Here is a 19,309-nt window from a genome sequence, read left to right as displayed (position 1 = left end):
TGCCAAGATAAATATAATGACCAGAAGCAACTTGGAGAGGAAATGATTTCTGCGGTTTACATTTCAGATTATTGTGTATCCCTAAACAAGTCAAGTCAGGATTTCAGGCTGAAATCGTGTCAGGAAACATAAACAAAAAGCGCTCACTGGCTTGCTCTCCTGGCTTGCACATCTTGATTTTTATACAATCAAGGACCTCTTGCCCAAGAGTGACAGTGCTAACAGTGAGCTGGGCACTTCCGAATCAATTATTTTTATTTATTCTTCCTTCATATATAACATCCCACGTACAGTTTCCCCTCTACCCTCTCTTCTCAGACCCTCCTCCCAGTTTCTTGTTCTCCAGATTCTCTCCTCCTACATCTAACTTTGGAAAAGGCAAGCTTCCCAGGGATATCTACCAAAATGGATGTCAAACATGGATGTCAAGCTCATATCAATTGTCAATGAAGAAAATGTTCACATACATGCCTCCGAACCGTTAGTAAGTCAAATACAAGTTTTGGATTGTGGTTCCTTTTTCCTGGGTATCTACTTTGTGTCAAGTTGACAAAAAATTATCCATCACAACTTACCACTTGTCAACCTGATACATAAAAATCATTATTAAACGACAATCTTTCTTTTCAAGTTGACAAAAAATTATCCATCACAACTTACCACTTGTCAACCTGATACATAAAAATCATTATTAAACGACAATGAGCTACAAGTTCTCATTTTAGTATCACAATATAAAACAAAATATAACTTTTAAATAACCAGTCTTTTAAAATATTTTAAGTACTTTAAAGGTTCAAAACCTTTTTAATATCTAAACTTCTCTAACACTCTGTTCCTGTAAAATCCAAAACAAGTTACAAACTTCTTACTCCAAGTGGTAAGAACCAGAGTCCACTTGGAGCAGACAAAGTAAATTCCTGGTGCTAAGCCTTAGCTTCTCCCATGTTCCCTTCTGTCCTGCAGCTTCTGCTCTGCAAACGGTGTCATATGTGAGACTCTTACACTTTGATTGCTATGTTGTTTTTACAGTTGAAGCCCTGATCTCCCCAGACCACAGTTTCTGTGTGTGGAACCTTAGGAGAGAATTCCAAGAAGATTTGCTTCAGTTAATCCCATGTTCATTACAACTGACTCTTCAGGCCTAGCTCCTCAGAACAAATTGTCCCCAAAAAGCAGAGGATTCATTTGCACAGATTTTAATTCAAATCATCTAATCAACTGTCCTGGTAGGGTTTTTCTTCTCTTTTAAATCTTCTAAGCCAGGCCTACACTGTCTGTACATCTCACATGATTCTTATGTCCTAACACCCCAGCAGTAGAGCTCATTACATTCTGAGCACTTATGGCCTTTCTCTTCCAAAATTCCAAAAGACTCCCACAATCTTCCCAAAAGGCAGCATGGTCAGGTTCGACATAGCAACACCCTCATGCTCCTGGGATTAATTTCTGTATTAATTACTTCCTGCTATGATGAAACTCTGACCCAAAACAACAAAGGGTTATTCCGTTTTACCAGTTCTACATTACAGTCCTGCACCGAGGGTAGTTAGGACAGGATCTGAAGCAGAGAAAATGGAGCCACACAGCACAGTGACACCTGAACAGTCCTTATAGTGACACATGGCTGCTTGGTAAAAAAGTCCTGTAACATGCACAGCAGGGAGACATTGGCCAAAGCTGCTCCATATCAATGGTGAGGGTCTCTGATACTGCCAGAGAGGATGGGTGATTTCAACTATCTCTAAGATTCTCATTGAATATTTATTTTAAGACTGTGACTGAATACAGAGACTTGAAAACTGAAAAAGTCAAAGAAGGATGAGGAAGAAGTGCTATCATTCGCTGAGTGCCTAACTTCCAACTCTCTGGGTTGTGTTTCCGTGTCTTTCCATGACAGGCACAGTTCTAGTCTTTGAACTAGCCTCAGCACTCAGGAACAGAAAACTGAAGACGACCACAGATACCTGTGTGTCTAGAGAAGATGATGAAGGAAAGAGTGTGGATATCGCCTCCCCATCCAGTCAGAGAAGATCTTGATGGAGAAGATTGAACTGGCTTCAAATGAAACACAGATTTCCCAGTGGAAAGCACTGGGTTATATCAGTGTGGCTTGAGAAGAACCACATGTGGGTGACAACCTTAGAGATGGACAATAGAGAAGTTAATGTGCCCTTGTCCTTGAAGGATAACGTGCATCTTCCTAGTGTTCACTTGCAAATTCCTGTTTGTTGACAAGAAGGGCCCAGGATTAACAGATATACTATAGGTAAATGACTGGATAGATCCATGGATTTGATCTCTAAGTAAACTTAGGCAACATAGGAGATAAGGCTTTACTTATTTTAAACAATTTAAATTCCATCTTACTGAGGGGTGCAGAAGAGCCAGCGCCCTCAGCCGCTCTGAAGCAGCACTGCCCCCCTGTGGCCACATAGGAAGGTCTTCCCTCAGCAGATTTTTGAGCTTAAGGTTCAGGCCTTGAGGAAATTCATGGACACGCTGGGGGACAATATTTCTGACCTATGTTGAGGTCAACTACAGGATGGCTTTCTTTCCTTCCCTTCCAGACATTTCTCCAAGTCCCCATCTTCCTATCTTGCCTAAAACTACTTCCTTCTGGAAAACGAGAAGCCACTCATAAGAAATGAGGAAATGAAAATGCACATTACTTATATTAAACCATCATAAAATAAGTAAATGGCTGAATTTGACATGAGTTATGTTTTATTTACCCCGAATACAAACTACTTGTACAAATTATTATTAAACCATAAACATAACTTTTCCACTAATTTTATGTTTCTCTTAGTATTGGGAATTACATATAATCACATCAACCCCTCCTTCCCTTTCCTCTTCCCCAAACTGGCCATCTATTTCTCCTTGCTCTTCAAATCTATGTCCTCTGTTTTCATTAAATATTGTTACATATGTATGTGCATACACATTTATTCATGCATACAGAAATACAATTTCTTCAGTCTCTATGTTAATTGTGTGTATGTCTTCAGTACTGACCAATCAGTATTGGATAACCAATCGGTGTGCTCCTCTCAGGGAAAGACCATTTCCCCATCATCGGCATTCTTGGTTTCCAGTAGTTCATTGTCTAGAATGGAGACTGTGTGTGCTTTCCCTGTCCATTTTAGCTGCTGTGTTTCAGCTCCTGTTGAGGCAGTTATGTTGGTGAGATCTCATCTGTGCAGCTTCCAACATTCCTAGGAGACACAGTTAGTTACACAGCATCACCTGACCCTCTGGCTTCCACCATCTTTCCTGCTGACTTCTCCAGGGTTTCTTGAGTCTCAGCAGGAACAGGGGTTGTACTGTAGACACACCCACCATCACTAGGATCCACAGCTCCTCACTTTGAATTGCTGTGGTTTTCTGTAATGGCCTCCATCACCTACTAAAGTCATGGAGACCCCACAACCTCCGCTGTACTAAACCAGACAATCCCTAGCTGAATTCTAAGTATTTGTCCTTATCCCATGCATGCTCATTAAGAGAGTCATTATATTGTTCATTATAGAATGAGTCAGTCATTCTCTTTTATCAAGTTGTAAAAGCTTTGAAAACATTCTATTTAAAGTTATTTAAACTATGTGTAATAGTGTTATATATACTGTTTAATAATAATACATGGTTGAGTTCTTTTTTCATATTTTATAGTTATTTTCTTGAAGATCTTCAGATGTCTGTCTAGAAAATCTCAAAGCAGTGACAAGTAAAGTTAAATGAATGAAAAGATAACTCAAAAGAATGAACTGGAAGATTCAATAGCTTCAATATACCCTAAAGTTTTCTGTAAATTTAATAAAATTACACTATAATGCTAAGGAGCATTTTTTGATGTATTGGAGACCAGCCCACTGTGGGTGCCACCATTTTGTGGGAAAGTGACCAGGTCTATGTAAGGAAGCTAATGAAGAATGAGTCTGTGAGTGAGTTAGCAACAGACTTTCTCCACGGTTTCTATTTGAATCTCCTGTTTGAGTTCCTGCCTTGATTACCACCAACGATGAACTATGACCTGGAAGCAAAAGCACAATACATTCTTTCACCCTCTAGGTTGCATTTTTTCATAGCAGCGATAAGAATGCTGGAGCATCCACCTTTCTGTGCCTCCTATAGCTTACATGGCTTGATCTTCTGGCTGTTGCTGCAGTTTGATTTCTCTTCACTAACCCTGACCCCATCCACAGCAGTACTACCTGGATGCCTGCCTTTGATTTCCACTCCGTTTCTCCTTACAATTTCTTGCCCTTTCACCACTGATTAGAAACAGAGAAATAGCTGTTTCACAGATGGTTGTCATTGCAGCATCCAGGAGCCCTGTAAACACTCCCATGACCTCTGAGAAGATGGGTGCTCTGCAGAACAATGGAGCAGCTTTCCCTCACCTCTTCATTTCCTGAGCCAGATCCTTAGGTGCCCTGAATGCTGACAGCCAGACTCACAGCAAACCTGGGTGCACAGAAGCCCCAGCAGAGAGCACAGCAGCTGTCTTTGCAGTGTGGCTTAAATGATCACATTGATTCAAACCTCCTGTCAGCCTCTCTATTAGTTCTAGAATGGACATCTATGCCTCAGAACAAAGCATGTATTGAACAATAAAGATAAAAACCAAAGTCCTTAACCTCATAGGCCAAAGCTTACATGAAGTTAAAATTCTACAAATATAAATAAAAAAATGATATTAACCCTGGCAGACATTCTGTGGTGGCTTCCTGATGTCTTGTGACTGGTTAGGCACTCACCCACCCAGCTGAAGTTTTGTGTACAGGCTGCAGGTGTGTGGGGAGCACTGTGGATTCATAGCACAGAAATAAGTGCCTGAGTCTGTGGTCTGGGAGGAAGAAATGTGCAAAGAGCTGCTTCGTTCCTTAACCACTGTCGTGGATGTCAGTCTTCCACTCTGCTTTGTCCCAGAAGGATTGTTCAACAGGCTGACCAGGCTTCCCCCAGGACGTTGGAAAAACCACTGCAGCTCAGTTGCTGTGGTGGAAAATTTGCACTGCAGCTCTGCGTTCTCTCCCTCCTGCAGAACCAAGGACACAGGACTCTGCTGCACTTGCTGCCCTTTCACCCCTGATTAGAAACAGAGAAAGAGACACTGATGACTGTCATTGCAGTGCCCACAGAGCCTTGAACATGTCCTCTGAGAAGGTGGGAGCTCTGCAGGACTCCTAAGCTTCACCCCCACCCCTCCATGTGCTGAGCCAGATCCTCTCAGGTGCCCTGAATGCTGACAGCCAGACTCACAGCAAACCTGGGTGCACAGAAGCCCCAGCAGAGAGCGCAGCAGCCTCTTCATGGTGCTTGTGTGGCTGCTGGAGACAGAAGCAAGTAACCAACCCCTGGGCTGTGGTGACAGTGGGGATGGTGAAGTGACCCCTCCTCCTGAGACTCATCAGCTCCACCCAGGAACCCTAAGAGGCCATACCCTGTGTTGTTTCCTCCCTGACTTCAGAGTCTGAAGCTCCTCACAAGCCAGACCTGCCTAGAATCTGGGTGGAGAACAGTGAGGGAAGGGTACATTTTGAGATGACCCTGGGGTTCTATGTACTTAGGAAACCAGGAGCAGGGGAGGACCGGCACATCAAAGAGAACATGCTTCAGCCGCACAGTAGCCTGGAAACTCAGAGAAACAACAACCAGGGAACAGGTGCGTGCTCTCCCGAAAGACCATGAACTGCTGCCTGAAAGATGGGTCAGCAGATAATGGTGCCTGCTGTCCTGGTAGGACCTTAGTTCCCTTCCTAACATCTGCACCAGGTGCCTCACAGCTGCCTGTAACTCCAGCTCCAGGGATTCTGATGCTCTCATCTGTCTTCCTCAGAACCTCTGCATGGGTTGACATTGGCATAGACTCACTAACAAACCTTACAAAAACCAGTCTTCACTGTGAAATAATTTAAATGAAATCACTGCAGTAGGGAGAGAGAGAGAGAGAGAGAGAGAGAGAGAGAGAGAGAGAGAGAGAGAGAGAGAGAGAGGGGGGGGGGAGAGGAAGAAAGAAAGGAAGGAAGAAAGGAAGAAAAAAAAGAAAGAAAGAAAATAGAGATATAGCATAAGTGTAATGGTTTCCTAGCTTTGGAATGCATTTTAAAATGTGGGACACTCCTGTAATAGTCAAGATGTGTTCTAAATGCTGCAGAAAATGGTGACTGTGTATGAAGGAAGAACACTGGGGAAACTAATGCAGGAGTGTGCATTTTAAAGTTTCACCATAATGAAGATTACTTAAGAAATGAAACCAGTAAGAACACACATACACACACACACACACACACACACACAATCTCCTCAAAACTAGCTCACAGTAAACATTATGACATCTAAGCCTGTAGTTGTCTCATACAGTATTAAAACAATTAATTACCTCTAGTTTGATCAGAATTCATTAATGTAATTTTGTACAATTTTTACTCTTCGGTGAAAATGTTCCTCAAGAATCAGATATCTTTTTCTAACAAAACACAAGTAAATGGCAGCTCAGATTTATCCCATAGGAATGAAGCACTTCCCAAGATTGCACTTTCTCTGCTTGTTGCTTTCAGGGACCATGCCAACCCCCCTGAAAGTGCCTGAGGCTGGGACCCTGGTCTCCTACTCCGCAAGGCTCAGGTTGTGTCCACCTCAGCACTTGTGACTCAGGGCAGAGGAGCACCCAGCTCCCTTGGTCCCATTCTCAGGGGATCCTCATTTGGTGAGATGTTCACCCTTCCTGCACTGAACCTGAAAGCTCCCCATGCCTGAGACAAACAGAATTCCTGTGTGAGCTTCAGGTGACCCAGATGAGAGTGTCACACATGCAGGGAAGGACCCTGAGGGACAAGGGATGAGCAGCTGCTGAACATTCACGGGTGCAGCCATCATGGTGGGGCGCCCCTGGGCTCTGCCCCCTCCTACAGCATCAGTGCTGTGTGGGGAACTCAGCCACAGGAGGGTCTCTGTTCAGACTAAAGCCACACACTGTTCTTTCTGTGAAGAACACCTACTGAGGCAGTGACACTCACAGGGTTCTCTGAGCTTTCGTGTACACAACAAGGTCACCAAGGTGAGCAGAAAGCAGCTCACTCCTTCCTGAGAGATTTCCAGGAAGTAAATAGAGTTCGATGAGGTACACAGAGGTTGCTCTGAGCTGAAGGAGCTTTAGAAACCTTCATCCTAATAACACTGAAGAAACAACTAAGAAGAGACATTTTCTTTTCCTTGGCCTGCCTCTACCCTCTGTGTAAGGTAGAGCAAATGTTCTGTCGGAACATTTACTGAAAGTGGAAGAGGTTTTAAAAAATAATTATTCAGTAATTTCATACACGAACATAATACACTCATGACCACCACCTCCCAACACCTCCTACAACTCGTTCCAGAACCCACTATTATCCCATTCACCCTCCCAAAGCCAGGAAACTAAAATGGGGTAGTAAGACAAGAATGAGTTGGTAAGAAAATAGGGTAGTAAGCACAGGTAGTATAAAGCTAAATATGCCATGGGGAGAGGTGAGTTAAGATGAGAGGGGATGGCAGGGCAGGGCAGAGATGGGAGGTTTCCTTGAGTTGACTGTAATCTATGGCAAAACCGTTCATTTTGCAGAGAGGAGTGTCCTCAAGAGGCTCAACTGAGAACTGAGAAGTTCCCAACTGCTGTGGACTTTCCTCTGTTCCTGCTGCCTTCCCAGGGTGAATAAGGAGGATTGGTAATCATCCACATGGAAAGGGTAATGTGTGTCTAACTGTAAGGCTTATAGGTTTTAAAAAGAAGAATATAAAGTTATGAAATGAAATGGGAGAAAAATATTATACAGTGATAAAATCACAGCTTCTTTACTCATTTCAAACAAAAGCCAGGAACACAGAATTCAGACACTGAGGAGTTACTAGATTTCTAGAATATGTCATCAAAATGCGGAGAAAGATGTGTGATTTATGCAGCTAAGAATATTGCACATGTGTTTCCATATGAATAAGTGAATTTAGAAGTATATATTCAAATAAACATTGTGAAAGTACATTTAAAATAACAAGTCCAGCACAGACAATCTTCAGTTTGGTGAACTCTAAGTCCCATCAACAAATGGTAAAGTGATGAGAGCCTTAGTTACCTGTGTAGTGCCTTCCTTTCTTATGAATTCAACATAACTTAGGATTGCCACCTGCCATACTGTAAGTCCTGCCTACAGGAGGAAACTATGCAGAGCATGGACACCAGTGGGCAGTGGTTATGAGAATCGACTTCCTGTTCCAGTACCACAATTCTCAGTCTAGCAAGGGTTAATCTCCCTCTCCCTCCCCCTCTTCTTCTCCTGCCTGCCTCCCCCAGTGTGTGTGTGTGTGTGCGCGCGTGTGTGCGTGATCAATCAAAATGAGGGCATTGAGAACCTTAACAGGTCCATTCTGTGAGGCAATTTTTGCAAAGGCAGCTCACTAAGGACAAATCCTCCTTAGACAGGTCAGAGAGCACAAAGTGTCGAAGCAGTGAACAGTGAGAGCAGAAAAGCATATTAGAAGCAGTTAGGGAGGGGGGAGAGATACAGGTTCCAACACCAGACACTGTCTGGAAATAAACCACTTTGATTTGAGTTAAGGAACCAGGAAGCAAATACTCATAATGTAAAACAGCATTGGCTAAAAGCTGAGAAATGATGTTGGCAGCATCTACAATGGAGAGACTGTGGACTCAGCCATGCAACCGAGCCAGATCCAAAATATGTTTATGGCCACTTCCTCATCACCTGGTGGGTGAAATTGTAATTGAGGGGCATTTGGTGAAGAACAGTCTTCAAATTGTTGTACTTTTTAAACACAGTTTAAAACTCAAGACTATGCCACGTGACCACCCCACTGGCACTTCTTATACCTGGAGTCTATCTGGATAAGGGACTCTGGAGCACAACTGGGACTGGACATCTCATAGTCATTTACTCTGCATTCGGGTCAGTTGTCATCGCTGTAGTGGCCTCATCTGCTTCAAAATGAAAGTTCTTTGATGAGGGCTGAAAACTACATTTGTCTCTGTGTGTAATTATAAATATTTTGAATACAGTTAGGAGCTACACTGATTTAGGAAAGCGGCTGGAGTGGGTTCTCCTTTAGCGTCTATGACATTCTCAGCCATGGGGACTTTACTAGGTTTAGAGTTTTAGGCTGAAGTTCCCTCCTACTGAACGTGCCTTAAGTTCAGTAAGGCATATGTTAGCTTCTCCCAATGTAGAAGTGCTGCTATTACACCCCTGTGGATATCCTGACACGTTGGTCATTGTTTTCTTTCAGAGACTTTACATTTTGCTATGATTATTCATTGCTTTTCTCCAGTGGAGTCTTACAGAACATCTCTGCACACTGTGAGAACTCACCTCAGGGAGGAGTCTTCAGGGCAGTTCTAGTTATATATTCCTCCAAGCCCTATGTCTGAAGTACATGGTGCCCTAAACAAAATGGTCTTACCTTCATGTTCTATGAGGCAATCAATGGCAGTGGTAATAGTCAATTTTATTTGGAAGAAACTCTAGAAATCCTCTGACCAACAACTTTAAAGGAGGGTTCCCTTGCCTGACACTGGGATTTTTTATTACACTTAGCACTCATTCCAGTCTTGACAAGCTCTCACCTGAGAGACTCTGTTCTATGCTGGGCCATTAGTAAGAGTTTTTGGAGTAGAAACACAATTTGACATTCCATTTTTCTCCATAAACTGTAAGATAACATTCACTTCTTTATGTACAGAAAACTGAGTCTTTCTTTTTTTTTTTTTTTTATTATTAACTTGAGTATTTCTTATATACATTTCGAGTGTTATTCCCTTTCCCAGTTTCCGGGCAAACATCCCCCTCCCCCCTCCCCTTTCTTATCGGTGTTCCCCTCCCCACCCTCCCCCCATTGTCCCCCTCCCCCCAACAGTCTAGTTCACTGGGGGTTCAGTGTTAGCAGGACCCAGGGCTTCCCCTTCCACTGGTGCTCTTACTAGGATATTCATTGCTACCTATGAGGTCAGAGTCCAGGGTCAGTCCATGTATAGTCTTTAGGTAGTGGCTTAGTCCCTGGAAGCTCTAGTTGCTTGGCATTGTTGTACATATGGGGTCTCGAGCCCCTTCAAGCTCTTCCAGTTCTTTCTCTGATTCCTTCAACGGGGGTCCTATTCTCAGTTCAGTGGTTTGCTGCTGGTATTCGCCTCTGTATTTGCTGTATTCTGGCTGTGTCTCTCAGGAGCGATCTACATCCGGCTCCTGTCGGTCTGCACTTCTTTGCTTCATCAATCTTGTCTAATTGGGTGGCTGTACATGTATGGGCCACATGTGGGGCAGGCTCTGAATGGGTGTTCCTTCAGTCTCTGTTTTAATCTTTGCCTCTCTCCTCTCTGCCAAGGGTATTCTTGTTCCCCTTTTAAAGAAGGAGTGAACCATTCACATTTTGATCATCTGTCTTGAGTTTCATTTGTTCTAGGCATTTAGGGTAATTCAAGCATTTGGGCTAATAGCCACTTATCAGTGAGTGCATACCATGTATGTCTTTCTGTGTTTGGGTTAGCTCACTCAGGATGATATTTTCCAGTTCCAGCCATTTGCCTACGAATTTCATAAAGTCGTTGTTTTTGATAGCTGAGTAATATTCCATTGTGTAGATGTACCACATTTTCTGTATCCATTCCTCTGTTTAAGGGCATCTGGGTTCTTTCCAGCTTCTGGCTATTATAAATAAGGCTGCAATGAACATAGTGGAGCACATGTCTTTTTTATATTTTGGGGCATCTTTTGGGTATATGCCCAAGAGAGGTATAGCTGGATCCTCAGGCAGTTCAATGTCCAATTTTCTGAGGATCCTCCAGACTGATTTCCAGAATGGTTGTACCAGTTAGCAATCCCACCAACAATGGAGGAGTGTTCCTCTTTCTCCACATCCTCGCCAGCATCTGTTGTCCCCTGAGTTTTTGATCTTAGCCATTCTCACTGGTGTGAGGTGAAATCTCAGGGTTGAAACTGAGTCTTTCTTAACACACATTACAGTTTGTTTTTTTATTTTTTAAATTTCAGGTCTTTCTTTCTTTAGAAAGAGATAAACATGAATACCAGAGCATTTGAGTTTAAACTAATATTTTGTTTAGAGAATTGAGAAGATTCAAAACCTTTCTCTCCTTTCCCATATTATCAAAGAACCCAAATCCCAGGTGAGTGGCTACACCACATTATCAGGATTTAGTCAAAGTGCAATGGAGGAAGAGAGTGGTCATTAATGGGGAGAGTTTTCTCGATACACAAGCTCCCTCCTTCACAAGATGTAGAACTGGGAAGGGAGGGAAGGAGCTCCCTCTCCGGGCATCATCTTGAAAGCTCCACCAGCTGTATTTCATGAGCACATTCACTAAGTGAAGACTGTCACGGAGTATGGTGGTTTGAATGAGAATGGCCCCAATAGGCTCAAATATCTGAATGTTTTGTTCTTAGCTGGTAGACTGTTTAGGAAGGATCATGAGGTGAGATCTTGTCAGGAGAAACATGTCATTGGTGGTGATCTTAGAAATCTCAAAGCCAAAACCAGGCCCAGTTCTCCCTCTCTCTGCCCCTTGCTTGTAATATGATGTAAGCCCTTAGCTACTGCTCCAGGGCCATGACTGCCTGCCTGCCTGCCTGCCTGCCTGCCTGACTGACTGATTGACTGCTACACTCCCCATCATAATGGTCACCCTCTGATACTGTGATTAAACCCTCAATTAAATGCCCTTTTTGTAAATTGTCTTGATTGTGGTGTCTCTTCACAACAAAAGACAAGAACTGAGACAGGAATAAGGAGGGAATCTTTGAAAGATGTACCTAGGAGAGGAAAAATGTACATAACTTATGGAGTGAGACTGAAGCAGATTTTGAAAGCTAGAGTTTATGTTCTTCATTTGTCATAAATTCATGGGGTAATAACAGACGATCGTTGGAAAACTTAAATCACTCAATTTTGTAAGACAGCCAGGTAGAGCTAAGTTCCATGGTAGGGTGTCCCTGGAGGTATTTTCTGGGAGAGGGCTGGCGCTATTTCTGGGGATCAAAACCTGGGTTCTTACTAGCACTGACATCCATCCTATCTTGTCAAAATAACCACAAATACCTACATTTCTAGCAATTTGACCTGTGATTTGTAGGTATTTTTTAAGCAGCTAGGAAAACAATCACTTAGCCAAAGCACATAGCCTCCCTCCCCCGGCCTTCCCTCTCCTCAGCCCTCCTGCACCCTTGGTTCATGTGCAGCTTCCCCTGCCGTCTCCCTCACTGTGTCTCCACAGCACAGTAGTACAGGGCAGAGTCTGACAGCTGTGCTGAGGGCTTCTGCAGACGGAAGGAGCGGCTGCTCTTATGGAGAGTGGCGTGGAACCCTTCGTGCTCGGTCCTCTTGCTGTCTGTGGAGCTCCTCAGGAGTAGCCGAGGGGCTTCACTGAGATATTGCACATACCAGAACAGGGTAGGACCTGAGTAAGTAGTCTGATAGGTGCAGGTCAGCATCACAGGCGACCCCTCTGTGAGACTGACCAGGCCTTCTGTCTGGGTCACTGAGTCTCCATTACTCCTTCCTGAAAATAAATAATAAAAATGAATAAATAAGTACAAAAATGCATAAATACAGAGGAATTACTTTTTTATCTGAGAAGGAACACTAAAGACTTCTAGAGTTGTAAGAAACGGACATCATTAACCCTTAGAGTTGAACATAACTTACGGAGCATTAGGAGGAGCACGAGAACAGAGCAGGTGTCAGGAAGCATGTTCATAGAAGAAATGACACTTGGTCCTTGAGGGCACCAAAGTCACAGGGCAAGTCCTCTGCAGAATCTCCTCAAACTCCTCACTCAGAGACAAGAACTTCTGTCTGCACAGTGAGTCTGTCCTTTTAAACAACCATGTGAATGAGATGTTAACCACATCTGAAGAGGCAGCGCCCTCTGCTGATTTCCCTTCAACCTGCACCACAGAGGTCAGCACAGCACATTGTAAAGAAACTTGGAAGCTCCACAAAGGAGGCAGGTCTCCAGTCCCCAGTGGATGCCTGAAATCACTAGTGCTACTGAACTATTTGTATCCTACGGTATTTAGTGTGGTGAGCATATATAAAAGAATATACACATTCAAATACACCTCTGATAAAATTTATCTACCTTTTCTCATTTTATTCGTTCTTAGAGAATGTTATGCAATGAAGCTTGATTGTATTTATCTGTTCTTTCCAGTCTAACCCAGTTCTGTGTCCCCACCCCCTTTCTTTTTTTAAATTTTATATTTCTTGAATATTTTATTATTTACATTTCAAATGTTATCCACCTTTCCCCTTCTCCATACTTCCCCCTGGCCCCGCTTCTGTGAAGATGCTCCCACGCTTCCAGGACTAGACTGAGGCTAGTATACACAGGCAGTAAGCTCCAGAGACTACAATTACATCTGGCGAATAAGAGATACTTTTATAAACATGACTTCATAATAGAAGTCCTAAAGAGACTAGACACAAGGGACATGGCTCAACAAAATAAAGAATCAATATACAGCAAACTCACAACCAAGAATCAACCTAAATGGAGCAAATTTTAAAGCATTTCCACCAAAATCAGGAACCATACAAAGTTGTCCATTTAATCAATTTAGTGATTGAAATCTTAGCTAGAGTTATAAGACAATTAAAGATCAAGAAGACACAAATAAGGAAGGAAGAAGTCAAGTATCTTTACTTGACAATTATATGATTTTTATATGTTAAAGACTCCCCTAGGAACTCCTACAGCTGATAACACTTTCAGCAAAGCAGCAAGAGAGAAAAGAAACATGTATAACTCAGTAGACTTCCATATAGTAAAAACAAACACATTAAGAAAGAAATCATGGAAACAACACAATAGTCTCAAAAATATAGAAATATCTTGTATAAACTCTACCAATGTAAATGAAAAATGTATATAGTAGCAATTTTAAACACAGAAGAAACAGAAGAAATCAGATATGATACCCCAGGCTTATTGGTTGGCAGGATTAATATAGTGAAAGTGGCCATCCTAACAAAAAGCAATTGACAGATACAATGCAATCTGCATCAAAATTCCAACAGAAATCTTCACACAAGTAGAAAAATACTTCAGCTTCATATGACACACCAAAAACACAGATGGCTAAAACAATCAAGAACAATAAAAGAACTGCTTGTGATGTCACAATCCTGGATTTTGAGTTGTTCTACAAAATTATTGTCAGAAAAAGAGCATGGTATTGGCATTAAAACAGACATGTTGATCAAGGGAATATAATTAAAGACCAGACATAAGTCCATAAAACTCAAGTATAAATAGAACAAGGACATGAATAGATGTAAAGATATTCTGAATCTAACAGAGAAATGTGGAATAGTCTTGAAATCATTGGTACAGGAAAAAACCTTCTGATCAGGACATCAATAGCACAGTTGCTAAAAACAATAATTGATAAGTGGAACTTCATGAAACTGAAAAGATTGTGTATAGGCCATGATTTGAACAATATGGGACTTTATGGAAGGAGAAATTATCACTATCAATTATGCATATGATATAGGACTGTCATAGTCAGAGTTTCTATTCCTGCAAACACATTATGCACAAGAAGCAAATTGGGGAGGAAAGGGTTTATTCAGCTCACACTTCACATTGCTGTTCATCACCAAAGGAAGTCAGGGCAGAACTCAAGCAGGTCAGGAAGCAGGAGCTGATGCAGAGGCCATGGATGAATGCTGCTTACTGGCTTGTTCCCCTGGCTTGCTCAGCCTGCTTCCTTATACAACACAAGCCCAGGGATGGCATCACCCAGAATGGGCCCTCCCACCCTTGATCACTAATTGAGAAAATGCTTTACAGCTAGATCTCATGGAGGCATTTCCTCATTTCCTCAAGGGAGGCTCCTTTCTCTGTGATAACTCCAGCTTGTGTCAAGTTGACACACAAAACCAGCTAGTACAAGGAATTATATCTAATATAAATAAATAAAAAATAAAAAGACTGCTCATCAGGAAAAGAAACAACCTAAGTAAAACTGGGAATGATCTAAACAGAATGTTCTCAAAATATAAAACAAAGATGGCTGAAAAATATTCAAAGAAAATTTCAACATCTTTAGACCTCAGGAAAAATGTGAATTAAAACCTCTATGAGATTTCACCTTACATCAGTAATAAGGACCAAAATCAATAAAATAAATACCTTATGTGAGTGAAAATGTAGTGTAAAGGGAACACTTATCCACTGCTGGAGAGAGTGCTAACTTTGACAGCCACTATGGAACCAAGTGCGATGTTCTTCAGGAAGACAGAACTAGATGCATTTCAATACTCAACTACCCCACATTGGGCACATCCTCATAGGACTCTGTCCTACTACAGAAACACTTGTTTTCTGCTCTTCAATTCATAATAACTAGAAATTGGGAGCAGCCTAGATCCCAGGATAGGTAATGAAGATGTGGTACATATACACAATGAAATATCACTCAGTATTGAGCTATGAAATTTACAAGTAAATGGTTGAAACTAGAAAAAAATCATCCTGAGTCATGTTACCCAGACCCCCAAAACAAATATAGTATGTATTTGCTTAAATGTGGATATTAGCTTTTAAGTCTTCAATAGGCTTCCTACAATCTTTACTCCTACAGAAGTTCAGAATAAGATAGTGATTAGGGTAGAGGGATTATTTTTCCTGAGTAGAGGAAAAATAGAATAGATAGTAAAAGAGACAGAGTGAGTATGGAACAGGAGGACTAAACAGAAAGTAGGAGGGGTGAGAGGATAAGGGAGGGGACAGAGGAAGAGAAACTAAGCTCCAACTGAGACATCATATGGAACCTACTACAGAGGAAGCTTCTTAATAAATACATTCATCTGTGTGTGCGTGTGCATGTGTAAATGGAATCTAAATGAAATTATCAAATAACAGGGAGACAAAGAACCAAGTAGACATCACTTACCAACAAGTGAATCCACCAGTTCCAAGAATGGGTATCATCTGAGTTGTTAGCCAAAGGTGCCCCATGGAAATATTTAAAAAAAACTCAAGCGATTTCCTAGTTTTCAAGGCTATTGGTTTCTCTCCACAAACTGATGGTAACACACTGTTGTTGAAGACAATACATACACATCCCATTAAAAATGGCAATGTCAGGCTGTTGCCTAACTAGAGTTTTCAGCCCTGTGGATTAATAATGTTCATGGTATAGGAAAGGACTCTGAACACTGCCAGAGGAGAGAGATAAACACAAACACAGCTCTAAACACTTTGACTTACAATGTTGACCTGCCTAAATGGTACACTAGTGCAATAATGGCACAAATGATACTGGACTACCTCTGAATGGAACTAAGGCCCACTCCATGAGGAGGAACCTGTGCCTCATTCTTCTGTGGTGGACAAAAACCTCAAACTAGATAGGGCATAGACCCTGGGAAAACCACATATTGTTCTCCTAAAGCATGTATCAATATAATGACTTCTAATGACTTCTGCTATAGCCTGAGATCATTGTCTTGTTTGGAAATAAGTAGGGAAGCATCCTCTGTAGTAGATGGAAACAAACAGAGAAACCTACTAGTCCATGACTGGAAAATGCACAGAAATGAGAGATTCTGAAACTTCCAGTGCTAAATAGAATGTTTTCATTGAACTTCTTCCCTCAAGTAATTTTATAGAAGAAAAGCAGAAAGATTGTAAGATCCAGTGGACATGGAAGGCAGTAAGGAAATAATGCCTTTTAGAACCATTAAGAGTGATTTACATGTGAACTCAGTAATAAGGGCAACCTACACAAGGCCTGCACAGATCAAATACAGATAGAGTTTCATTTACGACAGGAGGAAATGGGCATGATGCTCAGGCCTAAACAAGAAGTCTCCAATTGACAATGTCAGAAAAACAAAAAACAAAAAAACTTAGTTTTTTCCAACAGAGTTCGACTGTGTACATAAACCACACTTGAAGGCAACCTCATGTCCAGAAGTAGATGGCAAACTCATATAAATTCAAAGTATTTTCAGAAATATTTTCTCCTCTCAGGATGTTCTGTCTGGGGATTGTTTACCATATTTGTCATTTTCTTGTACATGATGGTTTTGAAATTTGTGTTTTTATGGATTTTTGTATGTGCACATGTCCCCATGTGTTTGTGCTTCTCATGCATCTTATTTGGTTGTGTTTTTTTCTGGTTGTTTCTTTTGTTCCATTCTGATATGTTTATTTGCTTGCTTGTTTTCTAAGAATAGAGGGAGGGTGTAGAGTTCTATGTGGGGAGGTGAGGAGGTACTGGTAGGAGATGACGGAAGCAAAGCTCTGGTCAGGATAGATTACATGAAAACCATATATCTTCAATTAAAAACAGAATAACAGTTGTTCAGTCTGTGTCTTGCTTGCTCCAAGTACCCATGTTACACAGATTGGAGCTCTTGTTTCTTGTTGGTAGACAGATTGGACCATGTCCTTTCCAGACCCAACATACATAGCTGAAAATGGTGGATTTAACAAGAGGTGATGGTTCCTGCAGGAGTGAGGTGGAGACAGAAGCCTAATCCCTGGCTGGAGGATACCTCCTGGTTCTAGGCAATGACAGAGGCCCAAGATGAGGAAGGATTCACTTTTTGGATTGAGCCCCCTTGAATAACCACTGTGGTCTGTGATTCCACAGGACTCCATGCTGCTGTTGGAGGTTCATGCTGCTGTCCGAGGCTGCAACAAAGCCTGAGAAACATGAGGACTTACACAGTCTGTACTACTTCTTGATGCCTTGGTGAAGTTCTCGGGCTTTGCTCCCTCATGGAGCCATGTTGAGGTGAGCAGTATATGTAAACCACCGGACACCACGTTGAGGTTCCTCGACTATGCAGTCACTGAGGGCCATGAGTTGGTCACTGGTCCTGATGTACCCAAGGTCAGTGTTATGTCTTCACCTATATTACCACCTAAGCCAGTGCTGCCTGAAGCCATGTTATTGCCCAAGACTACGGGAGGAGTTGGCCCCTCCCCTTAGTGGCAGTCACACAGAGGCACTAGCTATGGATGATGGAGAGCTGGCCCAAAGCACTGCAGTATGGGAGGGTAAGGAATGGGAAAACTAACTCCAGACACCTCATAGCTCTCTTCAGATGATGGTTTTTGGCATGGATGCAGGAGGAGGAAGATTCTTTCTCTTTTTGGGGTATTGCCACTAGGAATTTGATGATGCTTTGGTGACGAAATGGACCATACAAAAGGGACATTTCCCCTCTTTTATGTGGGAGGAGGTCAAGAGGAGAAGGCATGGGTATGAGACAATTGAGAGGTGAGCATGGTCAGGGCATATGCTGTGAGATTCCTAAATAATAAACTAAAATTAATAATAATAATAAAAGTTCATTTTATATCTTGTCTAGAAAACATCTAAAATTGCTATCTGTAGTCCTCTAGCTCATTTGTTTATGAGACAAACTCTTTCAAGTCAAGGCTAATCAGGAATGGAACTAGGACAAAGCTCTATTGGATCAGTTAGGAAGCATTTTCTGGGTACCACATTTCTGGACCATGTTTCCATGTTTAGATCTAACCTAATTCAATAGCCATATCCTACCAGGAATCTATGGTTACGGTCGGTGGTTGCTAATTGCGAACTCTCTGAGATGACTGAATCAATAATTCTTACTGCAAAGGCTATTACTCTAGTAACACCACTTGTAGCTATGCTCACAGAAATCTTACTGGCAATTAGGAATTGTTTATTGTCTAGGAAGCTCAGAAAAGTCTGTATTTTAAAGGCATGTAGTTGCAATAGGGATGGAAGCTGTCTGAATCACAAGGGGGTCAGTCAATCTGTGAAGCTCCAGAAAGAAAAGGTTTCAGCCAATCCATCATCATTGTAGCCACTCAGCTGCAGTTGTAAAGGGATAACAGCAATGGACAGACAATACGTGAATGCGTAAGGCTGGATGTTTCCAGTTCCTCACAGAAAGTGGCAAGGCAGGAGTTTTCAACTGTGCAATGTAATCTGCCAACCCTTGGGGAAAATCAGTTGTTAAGATTACATTTAATTATTTAATTAAATAATTTGTCCAATATTGTATGTTATTGGGGAGGTTTTCACTTTTTATTTTGAAAGCACTGTTTTAATAGGTTTTGCATGTGTATACTTAAATATATAGATAGATAGATATACTACTTATAGATATATAATATATTATATGAAAATATATTATTATATGACATATAAACATTTTGGTAGATCCATTGCTAAAAGCAGGACTGTGATAAAAGTTGCAAATAAGGTCTCTGTAATTTATAATTTAACTTTTG

General features: G+C 41.7%; 1 long non-coding RNA gene, 1 pseudogene and 1 gene segment (V, D, J or C); 1 reads left to right on the top strand and 2 right to left on the bottom strand.

Moving 5' to 3' along the window:
- Nucleotides 1-3,706: 3,706 nt before the first annotated feature.
- Nucleotides 3,707-5,320, bottom strand: LOC120097128 (T cell receptor alpha variable 22-like). The segment is given in 2 exon segments: nucleotides 3,707-5,094; nucleotides 5,269-5,320. Coding segments are annotated over 2 exon segments (387 nt in total).
- Nucleotides 5,321-5,476: 156 nt separating this feature from the next.
- Nucleotides 5,477-18,282, top strand: LOC134482215 (uncharacterized). The gene is made up of 3 exons (XR_010058261.1): nucleotides 5,477-5,671; nucleotides 7,607-7,730; nucleotides 17,673-18,282. It is a non-coding gene; the product is annotated as an uncharacterized LOC134482215 (long non-coding RNA).
- LOC134482214 (T-cell receptor alpha chain V region CTL-F3-like) lies at nucleotides 12,211-12,760 on the bottom strand (annotated as a pseudogene).
- Nucleotides 18,283-19,309: the final 1,027 nt, after the last annotated feature.

This window comes from Rattus norvegicus, chromosome 15 (assembly GCF_036323735.1).
Source record: "Rattus norvegicus strain BN/NHsdMcwi chromosome 15, GRCr8, whole genome shotgun sequence".
In the NCBI taxonomy this organism is placed as follows: Eukaryota; Metazoa; Chordata; class Mammalia; order Rodentia; family Muridae; genus Rattus; species Rattus norvegicus.
Note: the sequence above shows the minus strand (reverse complement) of the source record. Positions and strands in the feature narration are given on the sequence as shown.